The sequence below is a fragment of the Sorex fumeus genome, unplaced genomic scaffold (assembly GCF_029834395.1).
Source record: "Sorex fumeus unplaced genomic scaffold, SorFum_2.1 ptg000072l, whole genome shotgun sequence".
In the NCBI taxonomy this organism is placed as follows: Eukaryota; Metazoa; Chordata; class Mammalia; order Eulipotyphla; family Soricidae; genus Sorex; species Sorex fumeus.
Genome location: NW_026606129.1, coordinates 52291584 through 52305002, shown reverse-complemented (window position 1 = coordinate 52305002; position 13419 = coordinate 52291584). Strand labels below are relative to the sequence as shown.

Sequence of the window (13419 nt, the reverse complement as noted above, 5' to 3'; positions counted from 1 at the left end):
GAGCTCAGAGGACCATGTGTGGTGCTGGGGATCAAACACTGGTCAGCTGCGTGCAAGGCAAGAGCCCCCTACCTGCTATACTCTCTTCTGATTTATATATATTTTATCTTTTTATTTGCAAAACCTAAACCAGAAAGTAATGATCTTGACTTCCTACCACAGGTTGGAGGGAACAGAAGAAAAGAACTGGGAGAGGACTTTGGAACATAGTTGTGGTTTTTTTTTTTTTTTTTTTTTTTTGCTTTTTGCTTTTTTGGGTCACACCTGGCATTGCATATAGGTTATTCCTGGCTCAGGCACTCAGGAATTACTCCTGGTAGTGCTCGGGGGACCATATGGGATGCTGGCAATCGAACCCAGGTCGGCCGCATACAAGGCAAACGTCCTACCCACTGTGCTATCACTCCATCCCTGGAACATAGGTTTTTGTATAGAATGGACCTTTGGAGCTATGTTCTACTTATTGTTCTACTTATGTAGAACTATGTAGAACTGTATTTTACTTATGCTGATGTTCTACTTATTGAATCAGTAAAGGTGGGGAAACCTCCCTAAAAGTTAAATAAGCAGAATCAAATGTGATTATATGTGAACAACAGAAGAGAAATAACCAGTCCTAGTAACATTTAAACTGTGTTCAGTTTATTACTTTATTCATTGGCACTCAGCCTAAATAAACCTGAATACTAACTCTAGCAGAAACTTAGAAAGTTTGTTTTCAAAACAGCATGAGTACAGCAATTCTTTTTTGTTTGTTTGTTTATTTTGTTTTGTTTTCTTTTTGGGTCACACCTGGCCATGCACTGGGATTACTCCTGGCTCTGCACTCAGGAATTACCCCTGGCGGTGTTCAGGGGACCATATGGGATGCTGGGAATCGAACCCAGGTTGGCCGCATGCAAGGCAAATGCCTACCCGCTGTGCTATTGCTCCAGCCCCCACAGCAATTCTTTGTTGTTTTTGTACCACACGCAGAGGTTCTCAGGGGTAACTCCTGGCTCTGCACTCAGGAATTACTCCTGCTGTGCTCGGGGGACTATACAGGATGCTGAAGATCGAACCTGGGTTGACCTCATGCAAGGCAAGCACCTAACCCATTGTACTATTTCTCCAGCTTGAGTCTAGCAATTCCGAAACTGTTTTTGTATGGGAGTAGGCAGAAAAAACGTTTTGTGTGGGATTGAAGGGAACCTGGGTTTTTACAACTCAGAAGGGGAGGAATTGATTCTGTTAGGGAAGAATGGAAAAACCCTAGTATTGGGTTGGAATTGGAGAAACAGAAATGGATAAAAAGGACCCCCCCACACACACATCCTATTTTCTAGCCCTCTGCTATGAGGACTTAAAAGCAATGACACCTCTGTACCAGGAAACTTACCTGCTGCCCAGATATAAATACTACTTCTAAGTCTAGGGAACCAGGGTGCCTTGAAGTTTTGTTCAAGATAAGCCTAGAAGTAAGAAAGTAAACTGGAAAGTAAGCAAGTAATCAAAAGCGGATGGAGGGGGCTGGAGTGATAGCACAGCGGGTAGGGCGTTTGCCTTGCACGTGGCCAACCCAGGTTCAATTCCCAGCATCCCATATGGTCCCCTGAGCACCGCCAGGAGTAATTCCTGAGTGCAGAGCCAGGAGTAGTAACCCCTGTGGATCGCCGGGTGTGACCCCCCCCCAAAAAAAAAAAAAGCTGATGGAGGAGCAAGCAGAAGTCAGTTTGAAGAAGTTCCTCTGGATGAGCTCTGGGACAATTGTGATAGATCAAGTGATGGAACATATGCCTGGGGTGTGTCTGTGAATTCAGCCCCTGGCACCATGTAGCCCTCATGGAGCCTGGATACGGCCCCAGTGGTCCCTGAGCAACTGACTGCAGGGTCTGAGTTCTGCTGAGAGAAGTCCGAGCCCCCAACACTGCTCTGTGTGGCCCTATGCAAAAATTTGGGACAATTTGGAAATCAAAATAAATAATAATGGGGGCCAGAGAGATAGTATAAGTGCAAGGATGCTTGCCTTGCACATGGCCAGGCCAGGTTCTATCCCCAGCACCCCATATAGTACCCCAGCACTACCAGGAGTGATACTTGAATGTAGAGCCAGGAATAAGCCTTGAGGGTGTGGCCCCCAAACAAAATCAACAACAAAAAAATATAGCAATGGTTCATTACATAAATAAAAAATCTATGAGTCTATACTGATAAGAAATAAAGCGGAGGGGGCTAGAGCAATAGTACAGCTGGTAGGGCCTTTGCCTTCCATGTGGGCCACATGGGTTCAATTCCCAGCATCCCCCAAGCACAGCCAGGAGTAATTCCTGAGTGCAGAGCCAGGATTAACCCCTGAGCATTGCTGGGTGTGATCCAAAAGAAAGCAAAAAAAAAAAAAAAAAGAAATGGGAATATTAATATATATTAAAAATAGTAGATATAAAAGAATGATGGGATTAGGTAACTATTTGCAACTGTCTTAGCAAATATCAATTCAAATAAAAATCACAATGGAAGTGTGGTGTGGCTGTGAGGGGTCCCAAGTTTCCCTTTCTGGGTGGGCTAGAGGGAAGTGGGGCCACCATGATGAGTGGACAGCCTGACTGGGTGCCTTTGAAGTTGTTGCCCGACGAAGCCCAGAGTCTTCCCCTGCCCAGACTCAGTGACCCTTGGCTCATCCACACTGGCTCCCAGGGCAACTGACCAGACCTGATCGATAACGGGATCTGGTGGTGGCTGGTGTTGCAGGCGGGTCTGCACAGCCAGCTGCTCTGTGTCACTTATTTTTTGTTGGATCTCACCTATTAAAACAGCAAGACCAACTGTAGGCTGTGAAGGACCATGATATGTTTGTCTGTATAAAGTCACAGCCTGAGGATTTTCCTGAAATAGATCAGAAGAACACTTATAGTGAAATCTTTAAAACCCACCCAGTACCTTGAAAGCATTGAAATGGTTGTTCTGGTTTCACTTTTTGATTCCCAGGCTTATATGTTTCTATGACATCTGAAATGTATATGAATATGTGTACTTACACATTGTGATTAAAATGGTAATCATGGAAAAATAATCACAATGGATGTTAAAGGGAATCGGTAAAAAGTTCATCAGAGTGGGATGCTGGGTCATAGAGGGGTGATGTCGCCTGCCCAGCACATGGCCAATCCTGCCCAATTTGAATCCTTGGTACCACCTCTCGGGCCCCAGGTAATACCAGGGATCCCTCCTGAGCCAGGATCAGCCAGCTGTGGTTGAAAACAAACAAAAGAATAGAACAGTAACGTCCTAAAAAACATTTTCCCACAGATTACTATTCACAAATGGGAGAAATGTCAATTTCCAGGTGTGAAATCTGGTGGTGACTACCTCAATTAAGTGGTTAAAATCAGAGCTGGAGAGAGAGTACAGAGGTTAAGGCTCTTGCCTTGCATGCAGCTGCAGTTGCAACCCTGGCCTGAGTCTTGGCACCACATTTGGCTTCCCAAGCAAAAGCAGGGATCACTCTTGAGCATAGAGCCAGGATTTGCCCCTTACACCTGCAGTTTTGATCCCCCCAAAACAAAAAATCAAAGTCAACCTATCAATCTGTATAGTCAACATAACCTATCTGCATACATACTAAGGACACCACCCTTCCTAAGTATGTATAAGTACACATAATTTTTTTTCTGAGTTGGTCAGAGGCCATCAGGGCTACACCAGACAGTACTGGGGTGTCATGTGGGACCAAGGATCAAAACAAGGACCTCCATGCTTCTAAGCATGTACTCTGCCACTTCAGCTCTCTCCTTCACCCTACGCACAGTATATATGCATCGCTTATCACTGTCACTGTCACTGTCACCATCCTCCCGTTGTTCATTGATTTGCTCAAGTGGGCCCAGTAACATTGTGAGACTTGTTACTGTGTTTGGCATATTGAATATATTTTAATCCAAACTGCAATGCCTGATCTAATCATCACAAAACATCAGCCAAACCCAACTGGGAGAGACTCTATAAAATGACCAGCTGTATTCTTCAGGGGTGCTAAGAACTTCAGTGGCAAAGGGGGAAAGGAGACTAATGAGCACCCAGAGAGAAATACAAAGATCAAAGGTTAAAGATAGGGGCCAGAGCGATAACAGTGGGTAGAACATTTGCCTGACCTGGGTCAATCCTCGATATCCCATATGATCCCCCAAGCACCTGCAGGAGTAATTCCTCAGTGCAGAACCAGGAGTAACCCCTGAGCACGCATTGCCAGGTGTGACCCAAAACGGAAAAAAAAAGGTTAAAGATAGTCCCCTGAGCACTGCCAGGAGTGATCCCTGAGCACAGAGCAAGGAGTACCGTCTGAGCAATGCCAGGTGTGGCTTCAAGACCAAAATGCAAAAAACTTTATAAAAAAAAAACATGCCTCCTTGGGGCTGGAGCAAAAGCATAGTGGGTAGGGCATTTGCCTTGCACGTGGCCGACCCAGGTTCGATTCCCAGCATCCCATATGGTCCCCTGAGCACCTCCAGGAGTGATTCCTGAGTGCAAAGCCAGGAGTAACCCCTGAGCATCGCTGGGTGTGACCCAAAAAGCAAAAAAAAAAATGCCTTCTCCATCCACCCCAAAGGAGACTAATGAGACACAACCATCACATGTAGCATCTGATCCTGGACTAAATTCAGGTCCACTGTCCAGTGTCTGCACCCCTTGTTTGTGGGGGGTTACTGGGGCGATAGTGGCATTCCTTTATTTAATGCAGAATAGGGATGGGCTGGAGACATAGTACAGAAGGTAGAGTGTTTGCTTTTCAAATGGCCAATTTGGGTTGATCTGTGGCACCCCATATGGTCCCCTGAGCCCCACCAGGAGTTATCTCTGAGCACACAGCTGGGAGTATACAGCTGGGAGTAAACCCTGGGCATCACCAGGCATGGCCCAAAAACAAACAAAAAGAAAAAAAGAAGCAGAAATGAGTCCCTCTGGTAAACTCATGTATGATATTTGAGCTATCAGACACAGGGATATTTAGTGTCAAGGTATGAGGAATGCTTATTTGCCTGGAAACATCTGATTTAAGGAACTGAATATTCAGGGGGGCTCCCAAATGACCAATGGTTCTGAATTGATGGGCAAGGTCCCTCCTGAAGAATCCACTAGCAGTAGAGACTGTTTGTTATGGTGATGGATGTAGAGAACCCATTGTGTATGTGAGTGTGTCTGTGTGTATGTGTGTCTGTCTATGTGTCTGTGTGTGTGTACATGTGTGTGTGTCTGAGTGTGTGTATGTGACCCACATCAGCGCTCGTGTGTGCTGCTCCCTGGGGTGCGGTGGAAGGTCATGGGGAGTGTTGCCTGGAGGGCAACACTGGGCATAGCTAGGGACTCTAGTTTCTGCCCCAATACCATGTACTCCTGGCACCTACACTGGCAAGGCCAGTGCCGCACAGACAAGCAGAGGCTGGGTGGTGAGCAAATATAATATTTAATAAACTTGTCTAAACATGGGCTGGAGCGATAGCACAGTGGTAGGGTGTCTGCCTTGTGTGCAGTTGGCCCGGCTGAGCCGGGTTTGATTCCTCCGCCCCTCTCAGAGAGCCCAGCAAACTACCGAGAGTATCTCGCCCGCATGGCAAAGCCTGGCAAGCTACCCGTGACGTATTCGATATGCCAAACACAGTAACAACAAGTCTCAAAATGAAGATGTTACTGGGCCCACTCGAGGAAATCGATGAACAATGGGAGGACAGTGCAGTGCAGTACAGTCTAAACATGTCTGAAGTTTACTTGCTTGGTGATCTCGGTGCACAGTCTGGCCCAGGGTGGATGGTCCAAGTGGAGGTGGGGTCCAGCTCCTTTCAGCCTGTGCCCCTCTCACCACACAGCCTCGCCGAAGTCTGCCTCCCATGTCCTGGGACTGACCCTGCCCCATCCCACCCGTCACTGGGGAGGCCCATCATTTCTGTGGCCTCAGCTTTGTCAGGGCTAACAAAGATGGGAGGTGGCAATCAGTGGATGGGACACAAAAGGGAGATGTGGGAAGGAGGGTGGTGGGGGACAGGAAGATGGAAGGCAAGAAGGGAGCCCGGCAGGGAAAGGAGACCAATGAGGAGCCAGAGAGAGTGCAAAGGTTAAAGGTTAAAGACAGTCCCCTAAGCACTGCCAGGTGTTATCCATTATCCGGGTAGCTCGGGGAGGGACCCTCCAGCTCAGAGGTGAATCTCCAGCAGGTAGCGTAGGCGGCACTGGCTCTCGTGGTAGATGAGGTACTCGCTCTGGGAGAAGCTGGAGCTCTTGAACTGCGGGCAGGGCTTGGGCGGGCCCTGCGGCACTGCCACTTTCTGGCCATCCAGCTCCAGCACAGTGTCCTGGGTTGGATCTGCAGGGCACAGCAGGGACATTGGTCCTGCCCTGATGCCATGTACTTCTGGCACCAGGAGTGCCTGCTCATTCCCTCCTGGCCGACCTCCAAACCCTTTATTTCTCAGGCCTGGACTCTCCTCCCCCAACTCTCCCTAGGAGTGTCCCCATCTCTCCCAAGGCTGTCCACGAGGGCCTCTCAGTTGCCCGGCACTGATCTGTGGATTCAGTGAGTGTTGGCTGACTGACAGAGTGAATGACTGGGGTGTGGACACTCTTCATTCCTCTCCCAGCCCCCTCCCGTATGCCTCCTCCCTGGATGTGTCCTGGTCACCTCCCTCGGTCCTGCCTCTGTCATCTGGGGCTCACCAGGTTCCGTGTGACCTCGGGCGATGACGCTGTCGAAGCCAGGTGGCGGCGCCTTCAGGCTGGGCTCATCCATGGTGATGTGGTGCTCTCGGCCCAGAGCCACTTCCCCCAGGAACATGTAGCCGATAGAGTGGGTCCCGCAGGGCATGCCAGTAACTGGGGGTATAGGAGGCGCGGGGCGGGCAGCTCAGCCCTCTTGCCTGAGGCCTTGAGGGGGACCTCTGTCTTGGCTTTCCCAGCCCAGAGATTTGCCCATTCTCCCTCCATCCTTCTGTTTGGTTTTGGGCTATAGCTGGCAGTGCTCAGGGTCCACTCCTGGTACTGCGGTCAGGAGTCACTCCTGGCAGTGCTTGGGGAACCATATAGGGTGCCAGGGATTGAACCAGGGTTGTTGGCTATATGCAAGGCAAACACCTCATCTCTGTATTATCTCTTGGACCCCTTTCTTTCCATTCTGAAGAACACCTTTTATAGGCAGAGCTCAGAGAGAGCTCAACAGATTGGAGACCATACTCTACAAGCTGGAGGCCCAAAGTCTATCCTCTAAGCCCTGCTGGGAGTAGTCTCTGAGCACTGTCAGGTGTGGCCCTTCCACCCCCAAAAGAACACCTTTTGTCTTGGCCACAGCTCTCCCCCTCTACCCCCCGCCTGGGGCCAGGCCTCTGCACCCCTCACTGCCTTGGTGGGAATCAGCGATGACTCCCAAGGGCCAAATCTGCGGGGGGCTGCTCCCTGATTGGCTTTGCTGAATGCACCCCTGGCACCATCCTTCACCCCTGCCCTGGCTTCCACTGGCACCAGCTTTCCCAAGTCCACCCTTCACTCCTCTTAAGGCTCCTCTGCCCTCTTGGTGGGCCCCAGGGATGGGAGGCCCTAGAACTCCAGCCCTGTCCATCTTTAGATAAACCCCCAAATCTTGCTTTTCTAGATGGGGGTGTGAGTGGTCTCCCATGATGGGGTCAGCCTGGGGGTCACGTCAGTGAGGACACTGCTGTACAAGAACTTGGGGGTCACTAAAGACAACTTGGACCCTATCCCACATGCTGCATGATTCGCAACCCCCTCCCCCCGCCATCCTTCTTGAGGGTTCTCTCCTCCCCCACCTCCACTGCCTGGGTGATTCCACATCAGGCCTCCCTGTGACCTCTGCCCTCTCTCTTCCCTCCACCCCAGGTGCTTCAGGGGAGATCCTGCCAAGACACCTTCAGCTGGACCCCTGTTACACCCTGAGCCTGTTGGGGTCTCCGCCGTCTGCTTTCTACCACTGCTGCTCACTCCCAGCCAGGTGGCACCTACACTCTATTCCCTTGCAGGCTCCTTGCTCAGCCCCTCAGCCTGTGGGCACCCCGTCCCTGGGGGGATGCCTCCTAGATGCCTGCTCTGGGTCTCCCTGAACCCTAGCCATCTTGATCAACACTGGGGCCAGCAAACGCCTCGAGGTGCCTCTCCATTTTTTATTGTTGATCTTTGGGTCACACCTGGCAGTTCTCAGGATTCATTCCTGGCTCTGCACTCAGGAATCACTCTCTCCTGGCAGTGCTCAGGGACCATATGGGATGCTGAGGATCAAACCTAGGTCAGATGCGAGCAAGGCAAGTACCCTACCCGCTGTACTACGCTCCTGCTCCTTGAGGAGTTTATAGGGTACAAGCACCCCTTTGTGACCCATCCTGCCTGGGACTTCTGCCCCAGGAGAAGCTTACCATAGCCAGCAGACTTGCTGTTCTCCGAGGCAAAGTAGATGCCCCTGCCCACACGGCCCCCGGAATGGGGCATGATGCGGAGTCCGCTGGTGAGGATAGCGGCCACCACAGCCACGTTGGTGCCATGCCATAGAAGCCTCCGGTTTCCCAGCTTGGAATGGGCCTGGAACCTCTCTCCCTGGGACAGGGGAGAAACAGTGGGCAGGTAGGACCAGGGCCAGGTTGGGGTGGGCACTGGGTCACTCACACTGGTGGCCTGTGGGCAGCGCTGCTAAGCTGATGCACTAAGGGTCCAGGTGGTGACCGGGGGAGGAGGCAGAATGGGGTGGCTTCTCACCTCTCCTTCTCGGTTCACCTTCCAGACATGCTGGAGTGAGGGGCACCTGTAGTTGTTGCCAGTCTGTTCCAAGTAGGTGTGTATCACCTGTGCGAGAGCAGGGTACAAGGGTGAGAGGTGCAAGGTGCAAGGCTGAACCCCACGGATCCCTCCGTGCCACAGCTTTCTCTCTTTTTGGTCACACCTGGTGGTGCACAGGGCTTACTCCCGGCTTTGTTCACAGGGATCACCCCTGGAGGGTTCGGGAGGGACCATATGCGGTGCTGGGGATCGAACCTGGGTCGGCAGCATGCAAGGCCAGCACCCTCCTTGCTGTACTGTCTCTCTTACGGCACAGGGAGAGAGGCTACGGTTGGGGTCAGAGCTCGGCCCGGGGCACACCTTGTACTCCGGGGCATCGGAGTCCAGCAGCTCCAGTTCGCACTTGAGGAGCTGGTAATTTCGGTCCAGCGGGTGCGGCACCTCCTCCACCTTCTCCTCCTCTTCAGAGGTTGCCTGCAGGGTCTGGGCCAGCTCAATATCTGCCAGCACCTAGGGGTGTCGGGCGTCGAAGCCTGTGTGCCAGTCTGCCAGCCTTCCCGTGCCCATAACTGGCAGTGAGTGTGGTCAACCCCTCCATTCCACCCGCCCCTCTGCATCTACCCAGCCTGCCCTCCCCTGGCCCTCGCAGGCAGTGCCCATTGCAACCCATCCATCCACCTCCTCGGGGCCATTGGTGCCACCTCCCTGACCGGCCCCCATGGCCTCACCAGCAGCATGTCCTTCTTGGCCTGCAAAAGCTCTGGGGAGTTGATGGTTGGGGGCCGGCTGCGGCCGAAGTTGTGGGGGATGACAGTGTAGAAGTGGGAGGACAGTTCCTCCAGGCTGCGGCCGCTGGCTTGGGAGCCTTTCAGGGCCTCCTCGAGGGCCTCCAGGGCCTCAAAGCCCCGGGCAATCTGCTGCTTGCTCAGTTTCCCCAGAGGCATCTTCTTCACATCTGGGGGGTTGGCATGAGGGGCAAGACTCAGCCTCGTGTCCCGTCTCGCTGGGGCCCTGTCCCCCGTGCCAAGCCCAGCTCCCCTCACCCAGGTTCATGAGTGCCATGGAGTTGTTGAACATGTCCTTGCTGAAGATGTTGTCAATGAGCTTCTGTGTGGCTGCATCCAACGAGCAGGCCCGGAACCGCTGACGCCCGGTACGAGCGGGAACTCCATCCACCTGGGAGCAGAGGGCACACGTGGGCAAGGCAGCCAGGCAGGGTACCCGAGCCCGGGGTAGCGGGAGGCACTAGACAGCCCTTGGCCAGTCAGGCCAAAGAGGGGAGGTCTGTGCTGAGGCCGCCGCTGGGCCTCGGCAGAGCCCACAGGGTCTCTCTGCCCAGCCTTATTCATCACCCCAGGTCTCTGCACCTTCAGCATGGCTTCCTGGGTCTCCTCCGCGGTCTGCACTTCGATCAGCGTGTACTTGCCAGGGTGGGCCACAAAGCGATCCCGTTCGGCCCAGCTGTTCTTTGTCTTCTCCCGAAATTTCTTCTCAAAGTCCTTCTTTGCATCCTCCACTAAGTCAAAGTAGTGAAGCTTTGTCTGGCCCACCTCTCCCTGCAACCAACAGTTTTCAGGGGTGTGCCCACCCCAGTGTCCCCCATCCCCGCCCCTCCCCCGGGTTCCAGGCCCTGTGCCGAGTACCCTGGGCAACTGGCCATGTGGGTGGGCCCAGCGGGTAGCTGTGTTCTTTGTGCCTGAGGCAGCTAGGGGACTGTGCGGGGCGGGGGCTTATGCTGGGCGAGGCAAAGGTAGCAGGAGGTGGGTGGGCACCACGCACCACGCGGCCCCAGCGGTTCCAGGAGGCGAAACGGTCGCCCACTTGCAGCAGCTGGATGATGTAGAATTTGTTGTTGTTGTTTCCGATGTTGGTCTGGTTCAAGGTACAGTCGTAGTCCTCGTGTACCTGGGCAAGGGAGGGAGGCAGGCTGGGGTGGCCGGGGGGCAGGACAAAGTGCCCAGCTGTACCCTGACTGGGGCCTGAGGGGGACCCGATGCAGAGGCTTGTGAGGAGCTGGATGCCTGGCCCTGGCAGAGGCAGTCTGAGCAGATATGGCGAAATCGGGGCACTGTGAGCAGGGGGATCTGAGGGAGACAGGGTTCGGTGCTGGGGTTCTGACAAGAGAGGGGTCTCAGTGGAGCATGGCCCTGTCCTGGGGGCGTGGTTTGAGGGGCCTTACGGAAGCCCTGGGGATACTCAGTGGCTCAGAGCCCTGCCTTCAGTGTTGGGGAGGGAGGCCTGAGCACCTGGGGGGCCTAACCCTGGCTGACCTTTGGAAGACTGAGAGAAGAGCTCTCTCGGGGGACCTGAGCTAAGCCTGGTGTGTGTGTGTGTGTGTGTGTGTGTGTGTGTGTGTGTGTGTGTGTGGTGTGGCAGGGGGCTACTAATGCCTTTGTCCCGAGTGGGGACTACAGCTTACCTGGGTTCCGGGGATGCGGCTGAGCGAGCACTGGGGGTCCACTCGGACCACGCGCTTTTCAGCGGGAGCAGTCCTGAGCGCCTCCACAGTGGAGCGGCAGCTGTCCTCCTCTGCCTCCTGCCGCCCCTTCTTTTTCCCAGGACCCCCGGGCTGTGCTGTGGACTTGCGCTTTGGAGCCATGGTGGTTCTGGGGCACAGAGGACACTCTCAGATGCTTCCCGAGAGGCACAGCACCTGCTTCCCCACCCTGGGTTTGCTCTTGGGTGACCCCTTCCCGCTGCCTCCCTGGATTGCAGCCCCAGCCCCAAACTCGATCTCTGCACCTCAGCTCCGGGCACCAGGGGCGGCCCACTCTGGTCCAGGACAGTGGTTCTCTAAGCCAGGCATAGGGAAAGTGAAAGAAGCAGCTTCCATTTGGGCCCCACCCCAGCTCCTCCTCCCTCTGGAACACCCTCTGGGGACTGCTGGCTCCTCCCTTTCAGCGGACAGGGATTGTCATAGTTGCCAGGCTGAGTCACTCACTATGGATGAGGGGGCAGCAGCGGCTCCCTGAGGCAGAATTCCTGAGTCAGACTATATGTCCCCCCAGGGAAATCTTTTCCAAACGGAGGGAATACTGGCCCCCTGAGTGCTGCAGGAGTGACGTGTGAGTGTCAGGTGAACCTGGGCAGTGCTGTTTGCTTAAAGAAGAAACATTTCCTCAAGCCCCACTGAGCAGGAAGGGTGGGTGCAGCAGGGAGGGTGCTCGCCTTGAGTGTGGCTAACTCTGGTTCAGTCTCCGGCACCACACGGTCCCGAGCCCCGCCAGGAGTGGGCCCTGAGTCCCACCAGGAGCCAGCCCTGAGCACTGTTGGATTGGGTGTGGTCCAACTCCGCCCCTCCCCCCCCCAAAATAAGGGAAAGTGTGTTTAAAGAGTAATGTGTGCAAAAAAACCTTTTTTTTTTTCTTGAAAATGGGGCAGGAGGCCAATTAAGTTGGGGAACCTCTGCCCTTGGCCCCAGGGCTCCCAGAATCCAGTGGTGAAGAAACCCTTCCCAAGGGGTGGGTTCAAGAGTTTTAGGGTGCCAATCTGAATCCCCGAGCAGTGGCCATGAACTGCCAAAGGGCAAGGGCCTGTTCCACCCCATCCTGCTCAGCCCTGCCCTAGTGTGAGTTGCCAATAAAACCTGGGTCACTCACCCAGTGAGTTGCTATTGGAGCGATAGCACAGCGGTAGGGCGTTTTGCCTTGCGCGCAGCCAGCCCGGCCGAGCCGGGTTCAATTCCTCCGCCCCTCTTGGAGAGCCCAGCAAGCTACCAAGAGTATCTCGCCTGCATGGCAAAGCCTGGCAAGCTCCCCGCGACGTATTTGATATGCCAAACACAGTAACAACAAGTCTCACAATGGAGACGTTACTGGGCCCGCTAGAGCAAATCGATGAACAACAGGAGGGCAGTGTTTGTTTGGACTCACCTCGGAGAAGCCAGGGAGTATGGCTGCGGCCGGCCTAGTACTTTAGTGTCCTCCGGTATGTGGACCTGCCACAGCTAGCCAGATCTAGGAACCTTCTGGCTATTCTCTGAAACCCTTAAGCCTGACTTAGGGAGGAACTTCCCGGCAATGAGAGGGGGGGTGGCGGGGGGGGGGGTGGTCAGGGAGGGGTGTGTATGTGCGTTTAGCTTTACAGTCCTTTGGCCACTAGAAGGGCGAGTTACAGGCGGGGCAGGCCCTGGGTAGCGGCCTGTCCCACGCATGGGTGGACACTGGATTAGGACACAGTCAAGACCCAGAAGACGGGCGCGTCCTTAGCGCCGCTTGTCTGCCCTGAGGCATGCAGTCTGTGTCCAAGGACTGCCCAGTGCCCCGGGGACCGAGCTGCAGCACGGGGACCCCCTCCAGGGTTCGCCCGGATCCCCCCTGTCATCCAGCGATGCGCTGGTTTACCCTTGCCCCGCCCCTGTCGGGAGGAGTCGTGCCGCGGGACGTAGAACCCCGCACCTCTAGCGCCCCCTAGCGTCCAAGAGGCGCAAACACACAGCGGGACCTAACCCTCTCCTCTCCTCCCAGGACCTCAGCTACCCGAAGAGCGCACGCGCTTCGGCCTTGGCCCGGAAGCGGAGGGAAAAGGCGTCTCTTGGCGCAGGAGCCCGGCGCGGAAGCCAATAGGAGCTCTAGGAGGCGGGGCTCTCGGCAGCTAACCTATGAGCGGCTGGGGGTGTGGCAAAGACTGCGGAAGGATTCACGGGGAGCCTTTGGGAGGCGGGGCTTTCCGGGTGGT

The 13419-nt window shown here is 54.3% G+C and overlaps 1 protein-coding gene across 2 annotated transcripts; it reads right to left on the bottom strand.

The window, feature by feature from the left end:
- Positions 1–5418: 5418 nt before the first annotated feature.
- Positions 5419–12748, bottom strand: PARP3 (poly(ADP-ribose) polymerase family member 3). Of its 2 annotated transcripts, none has more exons than XM_056129548.1 (11): positions 12615–12748; positions 11162–11348; positions 10522–10647; positions 10110–10298; positions 9786–9918; positions 9471–9697; positions 9103–9252; positions 8722–8808; positions 8385–8562; positions 6682–6837; positions 5419–6331 (listed from the first exon to the last, which is right to left on the bottom strand). In XM_056129548.1, exons 2-11 carry the CDS (start codon positions 11339–11341, stop codon positions 6162–6164), a joined length of 1596 nt encoding a protein of 531 aa, XP_055985523.1. In that variant the 5' UTR covers positions 11342–11348; positions 12615–12748; the 3' UTR covers positions 5419–6161. The 2 variants fall into 2 exon arrangements, with proteins under 2 accessions (XP_055985523.1, XP_055985524.1); XM_056129549.1 differs by lacking the exon at positions 12615–12748 and adding an exon at positions 11485–11556.
- Positions 12749–13419: the final 671 nt, after the last annotated feature.